The sequence below is a fragment of the Mastigoproctus giganteus genome, chromosome 11 (assembly GCF_048544385.1).
Source record: "Mastigoproctus giganteus isolate SK-2022 chromosome 11, ASM4854438v1, whole genome shotgun sequence".
NCBI classification, from domain to species: domain Eukaryota; kingdom Metazoa; phylum Arthropoda; class Arachnida; order Uropygi; family Thelyphonidae; genus Mastigoproctus; species Mastigoproctus giganteus.
The window spans coordinates 124,168,298-124,191,174 of NC_143585.1; the positions used below are offsets into that span (position 1 = coordinate 124,168,298).

The following is a 22,877-nucleotide window of genomic DNA, read 5'->3' on the forward strand; positions in this document are numbered from 1 at the left end:
CTTTTAAGGTTATTTTGATTTTTATTTGATCATTTATAAATTTTACTGGGTGTGCATTACTAAACTTTATTCTTAAGAACAGTATGGAACAATTTGTTGTGAATTAAATTCCAGCCCTATTACTAAACTTTATTCTGAACTCAACAGTTATTTTGCATCGATATTTACAAATGAAAAGCCTTTTGTGGCAATGGGAAATTGTGGGAGCGAAGTTAAAAAATATGTAATTAATGATATTGAAATTTTGCAAGATTATTTAATGAAAAAACTTTCGAGCCTACAGACCAGTAAGGCTCCTGGAGTTGATGGAATATACCCTGTAATCTTAAGAGAGGCGGCAAGCGAGTGCATTGAACCATTGAGGCTAATTATGCGAGCATCACTAGACTCTGGGGAGATTCCCTTGGATTGGAAAAGTGCAAATGTATCTCCCATACATAAGGGTGGCTCTAAAAGTGAAGTTGGAAATTATCGACCTATCAGTCTGACTTCAGTAGTAGGGAAAATCATGGAGGCAATGATCAAGGGTGGAATTCAGGATCATTTGGATCGAATTGAAATTCTCAAGGATACTCAGCATGGTTTTGTAAAGGGAAAATCATGTTTAACAAATCTGGTTCGCTATTTCGAAAGGGTCACTCACGAGCTGGATTTAGGGAATAATTTCGACATTGTTTATTTAGATTTCAGCAAAGCTTTTGACTCAGTCCCACATGAGCGGTTGCTTTATAAGCTGGAACAGGTTGGAATCACTGGGAAAATCCTTAGATGGATAGAAGGATGGCTTCAGGGCAGGAGGCAGAGGGTTGTGATAAATGGCTATTCCTCAGATTGGGTTGATGTAAGAAGTGGGGTTCCCCAAGGATCAGTATTAGGACCACTGTTGTTTTTAATTTTCATAAACGACATTGATGAAGGGATAGAGGGCGTGATGTCTAAATTTGCAGATGACGTTAAAATTGGTAGAGTAGTTAATGATCACTGTCAAGCTGAGCTTCTTCAGAGAGATCTAGATAGACTTCAAGAATGGTCAGAAAAATGGCAGCTGTGCTTTAATCCAACAAAGTGTAAGGTATTACACCTGGGAAACAGTAATCCCAAAAAAACTTATTCACTTGGTGGAGTTCAACTAAACCCAGTACTGGAGGAAAGGGACTTGGGTGTTACGATACGGTCAGACATGAAATTCTCTGAGCATTGTAAACAGGTTGCAAGGAAGGCCCATGGTGTCCTATCGATGATCTATCGAACTTTTGCAAGTAGAGATAGGGACGTGATAATCCCATTATATAAGGCTTATGTTAGACCACACTTGGAATACTGTGTTCAAGTATGGAGACCGCACCTAAAGAAAGACATCGAGCTTCTTGAAAGGGTGCAAAGAAGGGTAACTCGCCTGGTGAGATCGGCAAAAGGGCGTCCTTATGAAGAAAGACTTCGAATATGTGGGTTGCAGAGTTTGGAAACTAGACACCTTAGAGGAGATTTGATTGAGGTGTTTAAGGCTCTGAGAGGCATCAGTAAAATGAATGAGGACAAAATTTTCAAGATTATAAATGATGCTAGAACTAGGGGACATAAATTCAAGTTACGGGGGGAAATGTTTAGATTGGACTGCAGGAAGTTTTATTTTAGCCAGCGAGTTATAAATTACTGGAATAAGTTGCCTTCATGGGTGGTAGAGGCCGACAGTTTGGGGAAATTCAAAGGTCATCTGGATAGTACTTTCGGGTAAGGGAAGCGCATAGGATGATAGGTTTAATTTCCTTTTTATTTATATTTTATTTTATTTATATATATTTTTTTTTATTTATTAATTATTATTATTTAGTTATTTATTTTATTTATTTATTTTTTTTTGTTTTTATCATTGTTTTGTTTGGATTTTTTTTTTTTTTTTTTTTTTGGCTGGTGCAGCAGCATAAGCCATAGGCTTTCTTGCACCATGCGGCCGTTACTAATACTAATACTAATCTGTGACTGCAAAGCATGCAGTTCATGGCTTTTAAGGTTATTTTGATTTTTATTTGATCATTTATAAATTTTACTGGGTGTGTATTACTAAACTTTATTCTTAAGAACAGTATGGAACAATTTGTTGTGAATTAAATTCCAGCCCTAAATTATGCATAATCAAAATAAAAAAGCTCTGCTCAAAAGAAACTTTATTTCTCTAGAATCAAAGATACAAATTTTGGATCATCTTATAAAGGGGGATAAGGAATCACATGTTGCAAAAAGTTTAAATTTGAATGAAGCAACAATCCAGACCATAAAGAAAAATGAACAAAAAATTTGAACTGCAGGATCTTTCATTTCTGCAAATATGGCAGCTCGTCCCGAGTGCCAATAATTCAAAAATTGAAAAAAGCACTCAGTAATTCGGATTGACCATAGCAGTAAAAAACGGATCCCATTAGACCTCAATGTAATTAAAAAAGGCACTAAAAAATTATAACCATTTAAAATAAAATGGAGAATCTTCTGTTAACCCAGAGTTTGTTGCCAGTAAAGGTTGGTTTGAGCGATTTAAAAATGCTTCTCATTACATAACATAGGCACCTCCGTAGCCAGGTGGGAAGGAGCAGCAGTGCGTAGCACACGCTTCTTGATTAGACCGGGGTTCGAGCCCGTCACCACCAAATACGGAGGATGCGGAAAGGTCAAGGGAATGACCACCGCATATCCCGGAGCAATATGGTCTTAGTTGCTAATGCTCCTAAAAACAAATAACAAACAAACAAACAAACATAACATAAGAATTCAGGGGGAAAGCACATCAGCTGATAATGAAGCTGCGAAGCAGAGGAATTTCAAAAAATTATTGAAGAGCACAGATACACACCACATCAAGTTTTCAATGCCGATGAAACAAGTGTTCAGTGGAAAAAAATTCCTAACAGAATTTCAAAAAAGAGAAAATTTGACCAGGTTTTAAGCATCAAAAGATTGTGTAATGTTATTTATGTGCAGTAAGCCATCAGGAGATTACATGATAAAACCTATGCTAGTTTATAGATCCTCTAATCCTTGTGCAATGAAAGGTGTAAATAATAACGTGTTACTGGTAAACTGGAAAGCAAATAAAAAAGCTTGGGTAATTGCCGATTTATTTAAAGAATGGTTTCTAAATTGTTTTGTTCCAGATTTGGAAAACTATTTGAAGTATTAAATATTTAAGTGGAAAAATCTAGAAGTGTTGTTACTATTGGATAACACGCAAGGCCATACAAAATATTAAAGTCATCCGTATGTTGAAGTAATGTTGCTACCTAATACAACTTCTTTAATTCAGCCATAAGATCAAGGCATTATATCTACCTTTCAAACTCATTACACCAGAAAATCATTACAATGGATTTTGGAAACAACTGATTCCAAATCTATTGAAGTGATGGAGGCATGGAAACATTTTTCAATTGTAGACTGTACTGGAGTCACAGTGTTATTGCTCAAAGAAGTAAAACCATCAACATTAAATATGTGTTGGAAAAATGTATGGTCCAAGTCAGTTCATTCGGGAAATATGGTCAAACTAGCAAATCGGTGTGACAGTAGAACTTGCTAAGTCAGTTGGAGGGGAAGGTTTTGATGATATGACTACTGAAGATATTCAAGAATTACTGGTAGAAAACAAGGCTGACAAAGTGGATTTGGTGGAAAAGGCATTAGAGGTAAACCAAATCAATTCAGAGGATGATAGTGCAGATGAAAATTCTGAAGTTTCAAATTTTACACTAAAAAACATATGGGAGGGCATAAACTTAATTAGCTGAACAATTAGAATCTTATTTTTTGAATGCAGATCCTTCGACTGAAAGGAGCACAAAGTTCAAAAGGGAGCTTCAAAAATGCTTAGCTCCATACCATGAAATTTACAAAGATCTATTAACCAAAAGCAAACAAACCCAGATAACTGATATTTTAAAGAGAGCAGAAGATACACAAAATCTAGATACTGCACGAGAAAGTTCAGAAGGTGAAGATATTCTGCAACAGAGAAAACGTTCTCGTTTGATTGTGCTGAACAGCGATGAAGAGGAAGAAAATGAACATATATGACATATATATATATATATAATATATATATATATATATCACAGTTTGTAAGGTGTTTGTTCAGTTATTACTATTTTTAATAAAAATTAAGTTTTCGATAGTTATAAAAAAAAAAAGTGTATTTTTGTTAGTTTTGGAATGCAATCCCCTTTTTTGTACTGGTTCTTAGTCCCATATAACATGGTTTCGCACTACACGTGATTTTTTTGCAACTAAATACCATGTTATATGAGGGTTACCTGTACCCACTAACAAACACTAAAGAGAAAACAACAAAAACTTACTTTAATCATAACAGGCAACTTGGAATTCTGAAAGTAAAAAAAAAAAACACATTCAAAAGTTTTCCATTAATGTTATATTAATCATGAAATACTAGAAAAACTACAAAAAACTGTACAAAAACTACCAGAAACTTATCAGTAAATACTTTCTGTTAAGTGCTGCCTGGTCTGAATCATTATGTACATAAATCACTTAAGTTTACAATATTAGGCTGTTATGCCCATGCACCAATTAGCTGAATGTCATCACCCCAGGTGCTCATGTCTGGTGAGTATGAGCTTGGCACACATCCAGGGTCCTGAGCTGGATATCATCATTCTTCTCTTTCTTGGTGATTCCCTTCTGCTTCTGACTCTCTCTCTCTCTCTCTCTCTCTCTCTCTCAGGGTAACTCAAAATTTTTTTTTTTGGCTGGTGCAGCAAAAGCTTCAGGCTTCCCTGCACCATATGGCTAATGATGATAATAATAATAATAATAATAATAATTTCCTCGCTCACTTAATCACTCCTTCCCATACTCTTATTCACTATTATGATATACAAGGTGAGTTTTATGCAGCCCACCTGTGACCTGTGTATACTACCAAAATGAAAATATTTGGTTTGCCTTTGTGGCATTTCTCTGGGTTTTTTTTTTCAACTGGCTGTTCAAACATTCCCACTTGGCAAGTTACATCAGCCATTGAACACCATCAAATATATTATTCAAATGACACAGAAGATACTTAGTGCTTTTAATTTTCATACAGCAGAATTTTGGGTACCAGAGGTTGCTTGATATTATATTTGGTATTTTATTTATAGTCCGTTGTAAGTGAATCACCGTTCTTGACTTTTATGCAATAACATATGCAGGGAAATACAACCATGGGAGGAGTACTACTTTCCCCCTTTATATAAAAGTTGGGCACTGTCATTTACTTAACAGTATCAGTTACATAAGTGAATCAGAGTTCCTGACTTTTATACAAGGGGAAATGGGGGGGGGAAGAGGATACTCTCCCATATTTCACTGATAAAATGAAAATATATGTTATAAATACTAAATATGATATGAAGCAAGAATGAAACATCCCTGATTTTCATATGTAAACCAGCTCCTATCAAACAAAAAAAAAAAAAAAAAAGTCACATACTGTTTTAAAAAAATTTTAAATGGCCCAGCAAACAAAAATAAATGCTAAAATGCTAGATATTCACTTATGGTAACAAGTAAACAAATTATTTTGTCACTGCTGACATGTGCAATCAAAATTTTATTAAGATGCAGTAGAGCACTTTTGCAAAGTGGCCAGTTTCAGATTCATTCCATATGAATGAGCCCATAACGAGAATTCTTGTTGACAGACAACTGACCAATAGTACATGTTCCCTTTTTTACTGAGCAAATAGCAGGAAGCTGTCAGTAGTGAGAAAGGAGTTAGCCATTTTTTTTCTAGCTGACCAAGCAATGGCATCAGAAGTTCATATTGGTTTGCCTTTTGTTGTTGCAGGTATTGAAACCCAGCTGACCAAATTTCTAGAGGGGAAACCTTACTGGTATATGAATGACACATTTGCCATTTAGCAAGTATAGTGGGAAGCAGTTGGTAGCGGAAAATCAATTTATCGGGGATGTTTCATAGTTTCTTTATCTCTGCCCAGAATCAAACAGATAATTTACTGTAATAAATATCTGTCTCGTTTTTTTTAGATAGAAATTAAAAATCAATGGAGAGTTAACTATACTACTACTACAGTTATTCTACATGCAAAGAACTGTCAATTCAGTACAAGGATGTGTTCTTAGAAAGAATGACAAAAACTGGAATATATTCCTGCAAGTTACTTTCTGCCAAAAAGTTGCATATTATAGGTTACTTTTCACTGGTTATCCTTCCAATCCATAAGCTTAAGGGATCAAGGATTAAATCCTAGATCAGTGTTTCCCAAACTGGGGTGCGTAGACTGGTTCCAGGGGGTCTGTGAAACGGACCCTCTGGAACTGGTCAAACTATTCATTCTATGTAGCATATTTATGATAAATTAAGTTATTATTATATATTTATGTAAAAATAACAATAAAGTTGAGTTGTTTTAAACTTAAAACTTTGAATTTTCTTTTCAGAAAACCCACTGTTCATGTATATATATATATATACACATACACCCACAGAGAAACATATGCACATATATATATATATATATATATATATATATATATATATAGGGATCTGCAAACTTTTTTTTATTTTTGAAGGGGTCCATAATTTTTTTTTTTTTTTTTTTTTGAAAGGGTCCATAAATCTCAGTAGTCTGGGAACCACTGTCCTAGATTATGATTACAAAAGCAAGAATCAAGTTATGAAAATCCTCCTATGGTATCATACTACATGGGTACATTCTGTCATCGTTCCCAAGGAATAATCATAATTGTTTTTTTGAGGTAAGTTAAATGCTTAACCTCTGTCACTGCATTAATCGCTATGAACCATATTAAAGCCTCCTAATTCCTTATAAAACAGGCCTTTTATAGTGCAAGACTGAAGGATTTATAGTGATTTGGATACCACTAGTATACTATTATACCACAACATAACCAACTGGTAGAGAATCTACAATGTGATTACTCCACCTATGGTGCTATACAGTGACAAAGGAAACAATGCAATCTGGCTTGATACACTTTCAAAAACAATCTTGGCACATCTTTGCACTTTTTGCTGTCATTACAGCAAAAAATTTGTTGTAATGAAAACTCATATTGAAAACCATGTTATGAAATTCTGATATCATTGTAATAAAGTGAAATAAATAGAATAATTGTAAAAAGAAGTTGAACATAACCTGTTTTTTCCTGATATTCTTTTTCAAACCTTCATTCTTGCTGTTGTGCTGCAGTTCTTCAATGTTTTGCTGAAATGTTTTTGGATAATTGGCAAAGAGAATGATATTATCCACAAATCGTAAGTGATTCAGGTAATCTTCGTTTATCTTAAGTACTTTATTATCCCAATTTAGCTTGCAAAATATTTTTATTCTGAACTGGCAGAAAAATAGTTTTGGGGACACCTTTTTCAATGTTGATCAGAACTATATCACTGTTGACCCATATTGATGCAGATGCCTTTTTATATATTGATTGGAATTTATTGCTTGTTTTCTAACTGAGTCAAATGCTTTTTTTCCTTTGTCGATGAAGGCTATGTATAATGGAAGGGTGTATTGATTGTACCACTTTATAACTTGCTGCACTGTCTGGATGTGATCCATTGTACTGAAGCCACTTCTGAAATCTGCTTGTTCTTTGAGTAGTGCCTTCTTCTTGGAAGTATCTTTGTGAAAACACAAAGATACAAAGCTTCTTTGTAAAAACATATAGAGAGTCCAGTCACAATATTATGACCCCCCCTCAATGCAGACATCACACACGCCTAGCGAATCATATAGAACATGTGTCAAGTTCACACACCGCAAGCATATAAGGCTTGATGTTCGGCATCCATGAACACAATAACAGCCTCTGTCATGGGCAAAGCACGCGACCTATTAGACCTGGAAAAGGGCATAATCATCGGCTATCGGGACAGGGATGCCAGTATTTCCGAAACAGCGGAACACTTTCACCACTGCAGCTCACGTGCTGTAGTGGTGAAAGTGTATCAAGACTGGACGAATGGGACAGTTTTGATGACTCAACGTGCCAATTGTGGAGCCCCATGCACCATTGATCTAGAGGTGAATGTTGGCTGAAACGGTTGGTCAGGACCGATTGGTACACTACTGTTGCTCAACTGGCCATCCAAATGTACCGTGGGGGCCACCAGAAAGATCTCCAACAAGACAAACAAGACAGAGCAGCGAACCCTGTTGTGCCCAGAGAACTGTCTGGGCAGAGAATCATAGCGGGTGCTGATGTGAACTGTAGGTCAAAAGTCTGGCACAGTACAACACCTGAATGCAGAGGAAGCAGAAATTGGAAGACTTTCTAGCCAATTCAACATTCACAGTGAAGAATCAGCCATTTTGCCTACCAACATACAATAACTTAACCTGGAAAGCAACGATTGACATTACACTAGTAACAAGAAACCTAGAGAAATATATAACTGACTGGACTGTCCAAAATGAATGGACAACCTCGGACCACAAGATTATAACTTACAGTATCAGAAGAAATCTTGCAAGAACACCAACTCCAAAGCACAGGCTATACAGATTTAATGTCCAGAAAGCCAACTGGGATGAATACAAGAATAACCTCTGCATGCAAGAACAGCACCACATCAATACTCAAAGAACTAAACAAGGAGGGATTGAAAACACTGATCAAATGCAAAGGAAGGTGACTAAAATAATTACCACAGCGGTGGAGACCTCCATGAAAAGAAAAATCCCCTTGGTAGGAGCGACGCCCTGGTGGACCCCAGAGCTCCATAGAATGAGGAAATTAGTTCAGGCAAAAAAAGAAAACAATTCCAGAGAGCTCGAAGGACCTGGCCACCGGAGGAGGTGATGGTACTGAAAAGTCAATACAGACAAATCCGAAACCTATACACAGACAAGATCAAGAAAAACAAAAATGAAACTTGAGAAAAATTGGTCCAAACAACTGGTAATGAAAACCCCTGGGGAGTGGTGTATAGGATCACCACAAACAAGCTCCCCAAGGGGGAAGTAGTAATGGCAACCAAAACTCCCCAAGGTGCCATTACCACGACCTGGGACATGGAATCTGTAGGAAACATACTCAATACCATTTTCCAGGAACCACCCGACCAGCTGACATTGGAACAAAGAGATATATGCCAAGGCAATGAACAATACAAAAGTAATCAGACAGAACCCCCATTTACAATAGATAAAATGCAGGAGGCAACGCAAAGAACCAAGAACAGGAAATGCCGAGGCCCGGACCAAATTGAACCGGAAATGGAAAAAAAGGCCATTGAATTCGTACCAGATCTCCTGCTCCACCTCTTCAATACATGTCTGGCACAGGGCCAATTTCCAGTCCAATGGAAAATTGCAACACTGAAACTAATCATCAAAAGCCCAACCAAACCCCCCGGAATTACCAAACTCTTACAGACATATAGCACTGCTATCCACGCTCAGTAAGATCATGGAAAGATCTTACTGAGGCAGGTCCTGCCGCATACTTTCCCGATATTTCAGCAGGTGTAAGTGTATTTAGGGTCAAGCGGCACCAGGTGTTTACCCCATCTCCGCGTTGTTTACGTTGTGGTGTGTTACAGTACACTGTAAATGCCAGAGATTTAAAAGTGTGTGGGTCTTGGATCGTTTAGTGCCGTGTACAGTTGTTCTTCTGGTCGTTTAGCCGCTGGATCCCTGTTGGGGCCCAACACTGCCCCACTTACACCCTGTGGAGGCAGACCAGGAACCCAGTAGCTTATATATCTGGCAGGTCCGGCCACCTAGTTTCCTGAGATTTCAGTGGCTAGGACCGTAAATAAATAAAAAATAAAAAAAAAGTCCGCTAGGTTGGAGGCCGAAAGTCAATGGGCGAGGCTCAATTTGAAAGGTTAAATTTTGTCGATGTGTAAGGCGAATGCTAGTGTATAGGCAGAGTGGGGGAAGACTAAAAGCTGGGGAGGAAAGTCAGAAGAATGGGTGCAATAGAGAAGATACTCCCAGTTAGTGACAGTGGGGCAGGCCCATGCCCACCAGAAAGAAAAGAGGGCGGCAAGGGAGAAGGGGCAGGAGCCTGGCTCCTCCCTCCTGCCAGGAAAGGAGAATAAAGGTATCCAGCAAGAGAGCAGGGTACTGATCGCCAAATAGTGCATAGGCAGCAAGGCTGCAGTTGGTCGAATCCAATGTGTTTACTTTAAGTCTGGTGACATCAGTATCATGGTCTGGCTAAAAGTAGGACAATGTTCCGTCCAGAAGGTCAGTCTGATCGCTTTCCACAGATCAGTCCCATATAGTGGTCACTATGATGGATCTCCAATGACGCATGTGCAGCAGAGCTGCTATTTGAGTCAGAGTCTGTTATAGGAATCCAGTAGATGGGTCAAGTTTGGTAAAGTTTTCCTTTTTAGGATTTCAGGGTCCATTCCAAATTGTCAAGGGATTCCGTCTTTCTTTTTGGAGAGTATCCCATCCAGGTTGTTGATTGGGTTACGTTTGATTTTCAGGGTCCATTCCAAATTGTCAAGGGATTCCGTCTTTCTTTTTGGAGAGTATCCCATCCAGGTTGTTGATTGGGTTACGTTTGATTTTCTTTGACGGTTTTGGGAATCAATCTGGGTTGTAGGCATTGTCCACAGCTGCAATCATTCTTCGAAGAATGTCCCATTCTGGTTAATGGTCATTTTCGGTTAGAGGAACAGTGGCATGGAGAGTGCAACTGGTTCCAGTCATTTGCTAGTTTGTCAGCACGAATTGGGTTCCTCTTCTCACAAAGAGGTCCTGGGCGTATTTTGTGAGGATTTTGTATTCATCGTGTAAGTACAAAACGTGATGCTCTTGGTCGTGGGATCTATGTCAATCTCGTGTAGAATAATCCCCACAGATTTTCGTACCTTGAACACTGATACATAAGATGTGACCAGCTCTCAACATCTCCACAGGTGCAGTGTGGGTCATCAAGGAGCCCTAGCGTGGTGAGCTTGTCACTGAAGGGCCCATGGCCTGTTAGCAGAAAGGTGAGTGCCCGTTCCGGCTGAAGCCAAGCCGGTGATTTTGGGTAGACCTTGTCGATGTATGATAAAAATTTCCTTGTGACCTCTCCCTTGGTGGAGGCCATCCACCTGTTCTGCCATTCTTGTTGGAGGTGTTTTTGTAGTTGCAGTTTTTCCATGCCCTGTCCGTTTGTCGGTTCGATTGTATATCCTTGGAATGTAATAGGGATCCCTTTGGAGTAGTAGTAAATTAGGCCACATCGGAATGCTTCTAGGTCCAATGGGAGGACACCAACCAGCACCTAGAGGGCCTCCATGCTGACTGTGTTGTAGGCTCGAGTCACTGTGAGTAAGATTGACCGATGGGTTGATTCTAGTGTTCTTCTATTGACGACCATAGTGGTCTTGTGATACCAAATAGCAGCCGCGTAGGTGATTATTGGAATAAATGTGGTCTTGTAATACAAGGTCAGGACACGTTTTTTGAGGCCCCAGTCGCAGCGCATGATCCTTGCAACCATGGCAGAGTATTTCCTTATTTTGTTCCTGACTTGTTTGAGGTGGGGCTGGAATGATAGCTTTCTGTCAAAAACGACACCAAGGTATTTCTCATTTCAGTGGCAAAGTTGATTGTGGTGCCATTTATTTTTATTTGGAGTGACCTTCTGACATTGTTTGCTTGGTCCTCCAATTTAATCCTTACAGTGCCTGCAGACTCTCTTGAGTCTGCAGGCACTGTAAGGATTAAATCATTAGCGAAGGCCTGTGAGTGCACTTCCCGAAAATTAATGTCCAGGAACTCATCAAAGACTATGTTCCAGGCAGGGGCCTAGGACAGACCCCTGCGGACATCCTCGGTGTACTGTTCTAGTGATTCGGTGGTATGGTGTCACTACTTCTACAGCTCATTGGGAGATGTAAGTTTTAATGCTGTTGTATAAGTTGGCTGGGATTTTTGCTTGTCGGAGTCTGCCCAGGACGCCCGGCCATCAAACGGAATCGAACACACCGGCAAAGTCCACTGCTATGGCTAGGAAGTATTATTTCTGACATTCCTCAACAGTAACCAGAAGGTTCCTCATGACATCCACAGTTGATAGTTCAGGCCTAAAGCCAAACTGATTGGGTGATTCCAGGTTGACAGCAGAGTAGTAGTGTTGAATCTGCTTGTGTAGTAGTCACTCCAGTAGTTTGCTCATCACTGTGAGGAGGCCTATCGCCTACTCACAACTACCGGTACGAGTTCGGTAGTTGTGAGTCCTTGCTGGGGTTCTTGAGAATCAAATGCTGGGGTTCTTGAGAATCAGTTTTACAGTCGCCATTTTCCATTTTTTGGGGAAGTATCCCTCTGACAAGCATTGATTGTACAGCTTTAGTAGTAGGTTTGGAGCCAATTGGACAACTCGCTTAATAATCTCCGGCTCTAGTAGATCTTTTGCCTGGACATTTTTTGGGCCGGATTTGTGCTGCAGTTTCTTGTAGTTCCTTTAATGTGAATGATTGCTCCACAGCTTCCGTCTCGTAGTTTTAGGACCACTGTTGTTTTTGATTTTCATAAATGACATCAAGGAAGGGCATGATGTAGAGACTGGTAGAGTAGTTAATGATCACCGCCAAGCAGAGCTTCTTCTTCAGAGTGACCTAGACTTCAGCGATGGTCAGAAAAGTGGCAGCTACTTTAATTCAGCAAAGTGCAAAGTCTTACACCTGGGAAACAACCCACAAAATAACTTATACACTTGGTGGAGACAGCAGTGGAAGAAAGGTACTTGGGAGTTATGATACAGTCAGATATGTTCTCCGAGCATTGTAAACAGGTAGCAAGGAAGGCCCATGGTGTCCTATTGATGATTTATTGAACAACTGCTACTAGAGATAAGGACACCACAATCCCATTATAAGATTATTGTTAGACCACACTTGGAATACTGTCTTCAAGATGGAGAACACACCCAAAGAAAGACATTGTGCTTCTTGAAAGGGTCCAAAGATGGGTAACATTAACATTGGTATTGGCATACGATGCAAGAAAGCAAGCTTATGCAGCATCAGCAAAAAAAAAAAACCTCCCATTTCACCCCTCCATTCTTTGCAAATGCCTGTCCAGCTCATGATTAAATTTATTTCGGCTGTCAACTACCACAGCAAAAGATGGAAATCTGTTCCACCACCCGCTGGCTAAATGCAAATTTCAGCAGATCTATCCTACAAATGTCTTTCCTCAATTTGAAGCTATGTCCCCTCAGGTGCTTAATCTGACCAATGGAAGAATCCTATCAGCATTCAGCTTGCACATCCCATTCAAGGCCTTAGACACCTCAATCAGATCACCTTGCAGGTGCTGCAGTTTGCAGAATTTAAGCCATTCTTGGTAAGAGAACCCCTTTGTTCCCATCACCAATCTTGTTGCCTTTCTTTGTACTCGTTCTAACAACTCTATTTCCTTCCTAAAATGAGGTCTCCAGACCTGGTAACAGTACTATAGGTGTGGCCTGACCATTGCTTTGTACAACAGGATAATGACCTCCCTATCCCAGCTAGCAAAATTGCAAAATTCTTACATATCATTGACAAGACTCCATTGACCTGCCCTGGCAGGCCATGTGTACTGGTCAGCAAACTTCATATTTGACTGCACAATTACCCTCAGGTCTTTTTCACTTTCCACACGGTTGGTACATTTCTCTTCGGTTACTGCTACTCATATGCAGTACTTTGCATTTGTCAATGTTAAACTGTAGTTGCCACTTCTCAGCCCATCTGACCAACTTATCTAGATCTAGTTGGAGGAGCATATTGTCATTACTGTTGTTAACAACCCTGTCAATCTTTCTATTATCTGCAAACTTGGACATTAATCCTGATATACCTATATCCATAACATTGATGAATACATAAAACAACAATGGGCCCAGCAACGAACCTTGGGGAACTCCACTAATAACATTTGTCCACGAACAGCAGTGTCCATTGATTACCACTCTCTGTCATCTCCCACTCAATCATCCCTTTATCCATTACAGCAACCTACCCTTAATGCCTGGCGCCTCTGTAGCCAGGTGGGAAGGAGCAGCAGTGCGTAGCACACGTTTCTTGATTAGACCGGGGTTCGAGCCCGTCACCACCAAATATGGAGGATGTGGAAAGGTCAGGGAATGACCACCGCATTTCCCGAAGCAATATGGCCTTAGTTGCTAATGCTCCTAAAAACCAAAAAAATAACCCTTAATGCCATACCCCTCCAATTTGTGCAGCAGACTTCCATGTGCAACAGCATCAAAAGCTTTCCTGAAATTCAAGTATATGATATCAAAATTATTTTTAACATTCAGTTCCTTTGTAACATCATCATATTATCCAAAAACTGGTCAGACAAGACCTCCCTTTAACAAACCCATGCGGTGTCTTAACTATTACTGCAGTCTTGTCTAGATGATCCTGGAATGCTTCTTTAACCAGTGACTCCATTATTTTCCCCGGAACACAAGTTAAACTAACAGGTCTATAGCTACATGTGTCACCTTTTGAACCCCCTTTGTGAATTGGTGATACCTTTGCACACCTCCAGTCCATGGGGACCTCTCCTGAGTCCATGAAAGCTCTCATAATTATGGCTAAGGATTTGCTTACTTACTTTCTTTGCTGCCTCCTTTAATATACCTGGATAGATTCCATCCACCCCAGGTGCCTTTCTTATGTTTAACTTCAACAATTTCTCCTCCACTTTGCTCTCAGTTATTACAAAATCATTTAGTTCACTGTTAGAGTTTGATAAACTTCTGGCATTCCCCTCATTGAATAACTCCTCATGTGTGAATGTAGATGCAAAATACTCATTCAATTTATGGGGAACACCAATTATTATATTATGTATAATAATTTTATTATATTATATTTGAATATTAAATGCTCAAAGCATAATATGATATGGGTTTAAATTAACTTTATAATATTGGTATATAACACCATAGTTTACCCATAAATTTAACTACATACTTAGTGTAAAGGTATCGTTTAATTTTATCTCATATTGTGGCTGCCTTCCCAACAAGATATCAGGTATTGCACTACTTCGAATAAATAATGCTTCTCTGGTAGAGGAGACTACTGTTATTTATTTTCATTTGGTACCACACCCAGATTGCACCATTTCGAAGCTAGTTGGCTTCATCATAGGTGGGCAGGCAGGTATCCTGATAATGTAAACATGCCATCATAATTGTGAAGTTAATTCCACAATATGAGAGATGCCAAAAGGTGAACAGACTCCCAGTATTTGAAGATTAAATTCACTAGGCATAATAAGATATGGGTTTAAATTAGCTATATAATATCAGTGTAGATAAGCCATACTTTACCCATAAATTTAACTATATATGTAATGTAAAGGCATCATTTAATTTTATCTCATATTGTGGCTGCCTTCACAACTGCAATTCTGCAATGCTTATATCTGTGTGACATCATGTCTCTGTTATTCCAACAATGGTTGCCATTGATGTCTTCACCAACACTTTAAATTCAACAAATCAATTTACTATACTTCAAGCATTGGTGCAAGTATACATGCACCTGTTCTTACTCTTAGTTACCCTAACATAACCCATGTATTTATTTGTTCCATGCTGACACCCAGCAGTTCTTGAAATCCCCAGCAACTTGCTCTATAGGCTGCTGCTCATTCCTATAGAAGCAGTGCTAGAATCACTTTCACCTCTGCCTGCGGCTACTGTTGATCTTTTAATCTGTGAATCCCCCCCCCCAGACTACATCGAGACAGTTCCCAAAATATATCAAACTGCATACAGTTCCCAAACTACATCGAGAGCGTAGTCCATATTAACATTGGTGTACATAGAGGTAACATCTCTTTGGAACTGTTAAACAAAGATTCTATTGTGATAAATCACACTAAATTACCTAAAAAAGAAATTTTTAAATTAATCAAACTTCTTGAAGCAAACTATTTTGTGTTAAAAGAGACTATATACAAACAGGTTTTCGGTTTACCGATGGGTTTGAACCTGAGCGGTCTTATAGCAGAAATCTATCTTGCCAATATCAAGGATATTTATTTAACACCGTTTATTCCCCGCATTACTTACTATGGGAGATATATTGATGATATACTTGTCATAATAGATCGCAACACCACTCAAGACATTCTACGGGTACTCAATAATATTCACATGAGACTACATTATACACTGGAGGAGGAACAGGTAGAAACAAAAGCCCTAAACTTCTTAAATTTCACCCTCACACATGACATGCAAAAAATACAAGCTAGCATTTACCGAAAACCCACCAATTCGGGGATGTACCTGCATTACCGAAGTTATCATCCATTCACGTATAAGAGATCTATTATATTCAACCAGTTTCTCAACGCTTACAAATATTCCACGTCTGAACCCACTTTACACTCAAATTGTTACACTTAACTGACAGGTTTTTAAACAGAGGCTATCCTCACCCCGTTATAAATCAAATCAGGTTACAGGCTAAAAATAAAACAGTAAATATGATACCCATTGATAACACCAATAAAACACATTTTATTTCCATACCGTACGTTGAACAATGGTACAGGCAGCTTAATAAACTCTTTAGAAATACCGAATTCGAAATAATAACCAGGCCCATGCAGAAACTCCATAATATATTAAAAAAATCACACAATTCTTCCTTCTTGCTCAGCACAGGTAAATGAACTTGTGTACAAGATTTCGTGTAGTCAGTGTGATTCATCGTACGAGGGTTCCACTCGTTTCACGTTAGAGTTACGTATCAATCAACATGCTGCTTCTGTCCGCACAAACGCATCGGAATTGGCCTTTCATGCGATCAATGATGGTCACGTATTCCTATTCAATGAAGCGGTAATATTAAATATACAAAACAATTACATTAAATTATTGATCGCAGAAATGCTTGAAATGAAACTACACAAAAATTCTATCAATGTGTGATGGCCTTATCTAATTTCGGATTTTTGGTCTTTTTTACGCACACGCCAAAAAAAACTCTCTCTATATTTCAGAGTCAAATACACACACAAACACTTCATGATATTCCCATTCTGTGAACATGACGATCAACCGAAAAGCGTGATCTGCTTACGGAAGGGAAACAGCTGTGCATTTCGTTTAATTTAAGTATTCATCCAAATCGTAACTTTTAAACCGTTTAATTTTAAATAGTTTTTAATCTTTTTAATTGTGATTTTAATAGTGTTTTTAACCAGTGATTTTAATTATTTATTATCAGAACCACTTTTAACTATTTATTATGACAGAATGTCTTCTCGCACTCATGGTCTTGCTGCAGTGGTTTGATGTGTTTCGGGATCGGGTTGGGGCTCTCAGCTTTCGGTTCCATTGCGCATTGGATTTGGTCGTATCTCTATGAGTGTAGGAATTCATTAATTCGTTTTTTTCCAATTTTTTTTCATATTTTATTCGTCACATATGAGAGAGAATTGACTGGAAGCATTCCACGAAAAAGATTGAGGTAATCTCTTACTTTTTAATATATTAAAATCATGGAAGTTATTGAGCCCTGTAGCTCTGATTTTTTACTAATTCTTATTTGAAGTTATTATGGACATCGCAGTGAGATCCAAGCTTCCATACATTGAGAGTATAGCTCTAAAACGGTGTTTGCAGGCTGGCTGCTTGCTAGTCTACCGGACCGAACGTACTGGTAACTCTCTAGGAGGCATCCAGATGAGCTAGTGTATAATCTCATTGCTTCTACTCTGCCAGATAGTGACTTTAGGGAGTCTGAGTAGTGTGTATGTAGGGGGGCCACTGTCGGGGCAACATTAAGTCAAGGAGCTGGGTATATTCTTGCCATTTGTTCCATATCAAAAAATTTCATTACCACCTTTTCTTACTACTGAATACATCATAAAATTGTCAAACTAATAGAAAAAAACTTATCTGAAAAAAGATCTAAACCTCGAAAACACTTCCTCATTCATTTCACAAATATAGGTAGTCTCAGTTCTAATCTCAATGATGTCCATTTTCATTTACATTCTGCCAAACCCCATGTACTTTTTCTGACAGAATCTCAGTTATCGGTTAATTCAACCACTGCTCAACTCAGTTATCTAAATTATTCACTGTATCATTGCTTTTGCTTCAAAGGTGATCTGCTCTGATATTCCCTTAAAGCAGCTTAGTGATCTCAAATCTCCTCTTTTTGAGCTTCTCTGCCTTAAAATCTCTCTACCACATTCTGCCAAATTCGTCTGTTGCTTCTATTGTTCTCCTAACTCCACTAATCACTTGGAACTCTTTAACTTCCTCTCTTTGAAACTTGACTCTCTCCAGTCCAACTTTCCTAACAGTGAGGTAATTTTCCTTGGTGATTTTCATGTTCGCAACTCCAGCTACCTTCCGTTTTCTAGTCACATGGACTCAGCTGATTGAGACATTGAGGCTTTCGTAATTATGACTTCGCACATTGTTAATTTACCCACCAGAATACCAGACAATCCTAACCACATATCCAACACACTTGATCTTTTTCTCTCAAACAACCCTTTTAAGTAAGTACCTCAAGTCACAACTTGGTGATAGTCTATTCTCCAATGGAGCCTCTCTCTCTTTTGCTCTCTTTCAGCCAGTCTCAAATTCGTGTTGTTTTGGCATTACAAGAATTCAAAATGGGATGAGCTGCAATATTTATTTTCTTCTTTTTCTTTGGTCAAATTACCATTTAAAATCTTCTGATGTCAACATTTGCTCAGATCATGTCAGTGAAATTATTCTTGTAGGGATGAAATGATTCATTTCACACTCCATTTTAAAATATTGTCCTTTCGTGAAGCATTCTGGTCTATTGCCATTTTACCAAAAGATAAAGCTGACCTGCTAGCATCCTACTTTTCTTCTAACTCGTGCATTGATGATCTTGGTAAATCACCTCCTACCATTCCCAGTACACTATATTCAATGCCTTCTGTGGTCTTCTGTCAAGAGGATGTCAGATGGATTTTCAATGATTTTTATGCTAAGAAAGCTCCCTTTTCTGATAAGATTTCTAGACTTGTTCTCAAAACCTATACACCTGAGTTACTCCTGTTCTGTGTTGCCTTTTTTCACTTTCTTTTTCCAGAGGTGTTTTCCCCTTCTGCTTGAAAATTTGCTCATATCCAGTCAGTTCCAAAAAAGAGTGACAAATCCTTCCCATCCAGTTATTGTCCAATAGCACTTCTACTCTTTCTAAAGTAAAGGAGAAATCAATTAACTGCCAACTCTTAAACTATTTGGAAACCTTCCATTCTGGTCAATGATCACCAGTATGGACAAATTCAACAGAAAAATTTGATGAAACTCAAGCAGTTGCTCTTCACACTTCAAAGGTTTTTGATTTCATTTGGCATAAATGTTTTCTAAATGAGCTTCCATCTTATGGTTTGCCAACTGTTTTTTGTAACTAGGTATCCAGTTTTTTTTTCTGGCCACTCAATGCAGGTGATGGTAGATGGTTCCCTGTCTTCTATCTTCTCCATCAATGTAGATGTTCCTGAAGGTTCAGTTCTTTCTCCCACTGTTTTCCTCTTGTATATTAATGACTTTCTTCCATTGACTGGAAATCCTATCCATAGTTTTGCTGATGACAGCACATTGACTTCCGCCTTCCAGTTTGAGAAAACTTGCCCTAAACAAACAGCTTCAACTTCTAGAATATCCACTATCAATTTCTAAAACGTTGATCTCCCCATAATTCACCAGTGGGGCAAAGATAATTTAGTTGATTTCAATCCTTCTAAAACTAGGTCCTGTCTTATATCTCACAAAAAGGATTCTTCTGCTCCTATGCTTATTTTCGATGACACTCATATTTCTAGACCAGATCACATATTTCTATTGGGAATTACCTCCCTTCTAATTTCTCTTGGCATAAGCACATCACAAATATTGCTTCCTCTGCATCAAAAAAAACCTGGGTTTTCTCTTTCACTCTCAGTGTTACTTTTCTTTCAAGCAGCTATTCATTCTGTACAAATCACAAATGCACCCTACCATGGAATATTATTCGCACATCTGGGGTAGTATCCCTCAGCTTTACAGATTCAATTCAACAGAGGGAAGTTAGGTTAATTAATAACTCATCTGTAACAAAGTCTCTCCACTCTCTGTCTCATTGGATTCTGTTTCTGCTGCATGACTGTTCTATACATACTGCCATATACAGTAGAGCATTGATAATCCAAACTAATTGGGACCAGGGCCAGAGGCTCACATCTGGTGAGTATGGGCTTGGCACACCCAGGGTCCTGAGCTGCATATCATCATTCTTCTCTTTCTTGGTGATTTCCTTCTACTTCTCTCTCTCTCTCTCTCTCTCTCTCTCTCTCTCTCTCTCTCTCTCTCTCTCTCAGGGTAACTTGGGATTTTTTTTTTGGCTGGTGCAGCATAAGCCTCAGGCTTCCTTGCACCATATAGCTAATAATAAAGCTAATAATAATAGTTCAGACTTCTGATTTGTATGGATTTTTGAACTTAACATAAATACTCTTCTGGAGACAAATGCTTAGTAAAATCTGAGGGGGCTGCTTAATTTTTTGTTAAAATCCAGAACCTTTTCATGCAACCAAGGTCCAGATATGGGTTCTCCTAAATGCTGTCTCTGTGTGAACCACAAATAAATGTCATCATCGAGGGATGGGTCTTTAGCTGTTCTCATAGTTTTTCCTCTTTTTTTTTTTTTTTGGCGCAATATAAAGCAAGTTTTAATGCAAACTTTAAAATTTTTTCCCTTGTTTCTAATGTCTGGTATGGTTGACTTTCCAACCTTGTAAAATTTTGCTAGAGAAGACCCACTTTCTCCTTTTGAAAGTCTATAAAATCTCTGTTCAGAATCTTTTTACTCCGTATCTTACTTGCACATATCGTGTTAGTTGCAATTTCTGCATGCCGATTTCTTTGTTATTGATTGACACTTTATTTTTTTTTTCGCTGTTTTAGCTTTTACAACCCCAAAAATTGTCAGCCAATAGAAACATCAGTTTATAAATTGTTATGCTTAGTGAGTACTCTATGTATATTTATTTAAGCTATTAAATCAGCATAAATGTATTCGTATTTTGCTAACTTGAGGATAATATTCTTCGGTTTTCACATTCATTTCATTTTGTTAATTGGTAAGGGGAAAAAAAGGTGAAAATTTGTGCTTTATATCTCCATTTTTATAGCCTGTGGATGATAGTCTTCTGATTTTCACTTATTGCCATTTAACAGAATCAAAATTCAATTCACAAACATGATCACAATAACCGGCACTTAATGTAATTATTTTATAGCACTAGCATAGCAAAAAATAAATGCTGGCTCATTCGGATTATTGATGTTCTGAATTATTGACGTTCAGATTTTCGAAGTTCTACTGTACTTCCATATACTTCCAGATATATTAAAGGAGGCAGCAAAGGAAGTAAGCAAACCCTTAGCCATAATTCTAAGAGCATCCTTGGATTCAGGGGAGGTCCCCACAGACTGGAGATATGAAACGTATCTCCAATTCACATAGGGGGATCAAAGGATGACATGAGTAATTACAGACCTGTTAGTTTAACTTCTGTTCCGGGGAAAATAATGGAGCCACTGGTTAAAGAAGCATTGCAGGATCTTCAAGACAAGACTGCAGTTATAGTTTAGACATAGCATGGGTTTCTTAAGGGTAAGTCTTGACTGACCAATTTGATTGGATACTAAGACGTGATCACAACAGAACTGGATGCAAAAATAATTTTGATATCATATACTTGAATTTCAGGAAAGCTTGTGATACTGTGGCACATGAAAGACAGCTGTACAATTTGGACCTGTATGGCATAAAGGGCAAGTTGCTGCTATAGATAAAGTGATGGTTGGGTGGGAGAAGGCAGAGAGTGGTAATCAATGGACCTTGCTCTTCATGGACTAATGTTATTAGTGATGTCCCCCAGGGTTCGGTGTTGGGTCCATTGCTGTTTTCTATATTTATCAATGATACTGATGAAGGTATAGCAGGCTAAATGTCCAAGTTTGCAGACGATATGAAAGTTGGCAGGGTTGTTAATCACAGCAATGACAGCAGGCTACTGCAACAGGATCTAGAAAAGTTGAGCAGATGGGCTGACAGGTAGAAACTGAAGTTTAACACTGACAAATGCAAAGTACTGCATATGGGTAGCAGTAATCCCAGATTAATCTAACACCTGTGTGATACAACATTCGGGTAGTGGAGAATGAAATCGACCTGGGGGTAATTGTGCAGTCAGATATGAAGTTTTTGGAGCAGTGCAGATAGGTTTGCCAGAGCAGCTCATGGGGTCTTGTCAATAATATAATTTTGCTAGCAGGGATAAGGAGGTGATCATCCTCTTGTAGAAGGCAATGGCCAGGCCACATCTTGAGATATGCATACAGGTCTTGAAGCCTCATTTTAGGAAGAATGTAGAGATACTGGAACAAGTACAGAGAAGGGCAATAAGATTGGTGAAGGGAGCAAAGGGTTGCTCTGACGAAGAAAGGTTTAAGTTCTGTAAATTGCAGCATCTGTAGACTAAGTACCTGCGGGGTGATCTGATCGAGGGGCTCAAGGCGTCAACAGCATTGAGCTTGCTGAATCCCATTCAGCAAGCTCAATGCTGATGGGATTCTTCCTCTTGCTCAGATTGCACACCTGAGGGGTCTTAAATTGAAGTTTAGGAAAGACAGTTGTAGAACAGATGTGCAGAAATTTGCCTTTAGCCAGCAGGTGGTTAATCACTGGAACAAACTTCCATCAGTTGTTGTGGAAGTTGATAGCTTAAATAAATTCTAGGAAGAACTGGACAAACGTTTGGAGTGAATGGATGGATGAAATGGGAAGATGTTTAGTTTTTTTTTTTGTTTTTTTTTTTTGCTGATGC

The 22,877-nt window shown here is 38.5% G+C and overlaps 1 protein-coding gene across 2 annotated transcripts in view; it reads right to left on the bottom strand.

The window, feature by feature from the left end:
* Ide (Insulin degrading metalloproteinase) overlaps positions 1-22,877 on the bottom strand; it is a 692,915-nt gene that overhangs the window by 306,285 nt on the left and 363,753 nt on the right. For both annotated transcript variants that reach the window (XM_090384737.1, XM_090384738.1), the window contains exon 16: positions 4,344-4,370. In XM_090384737.1, coding sequence (XP_090240863.1) covers positions 4,344-4,370 — 27 coding nt within the window. The remainder of the gene's footprint in view (positions 1-4,343; positions 4,371-22,877) is intronic.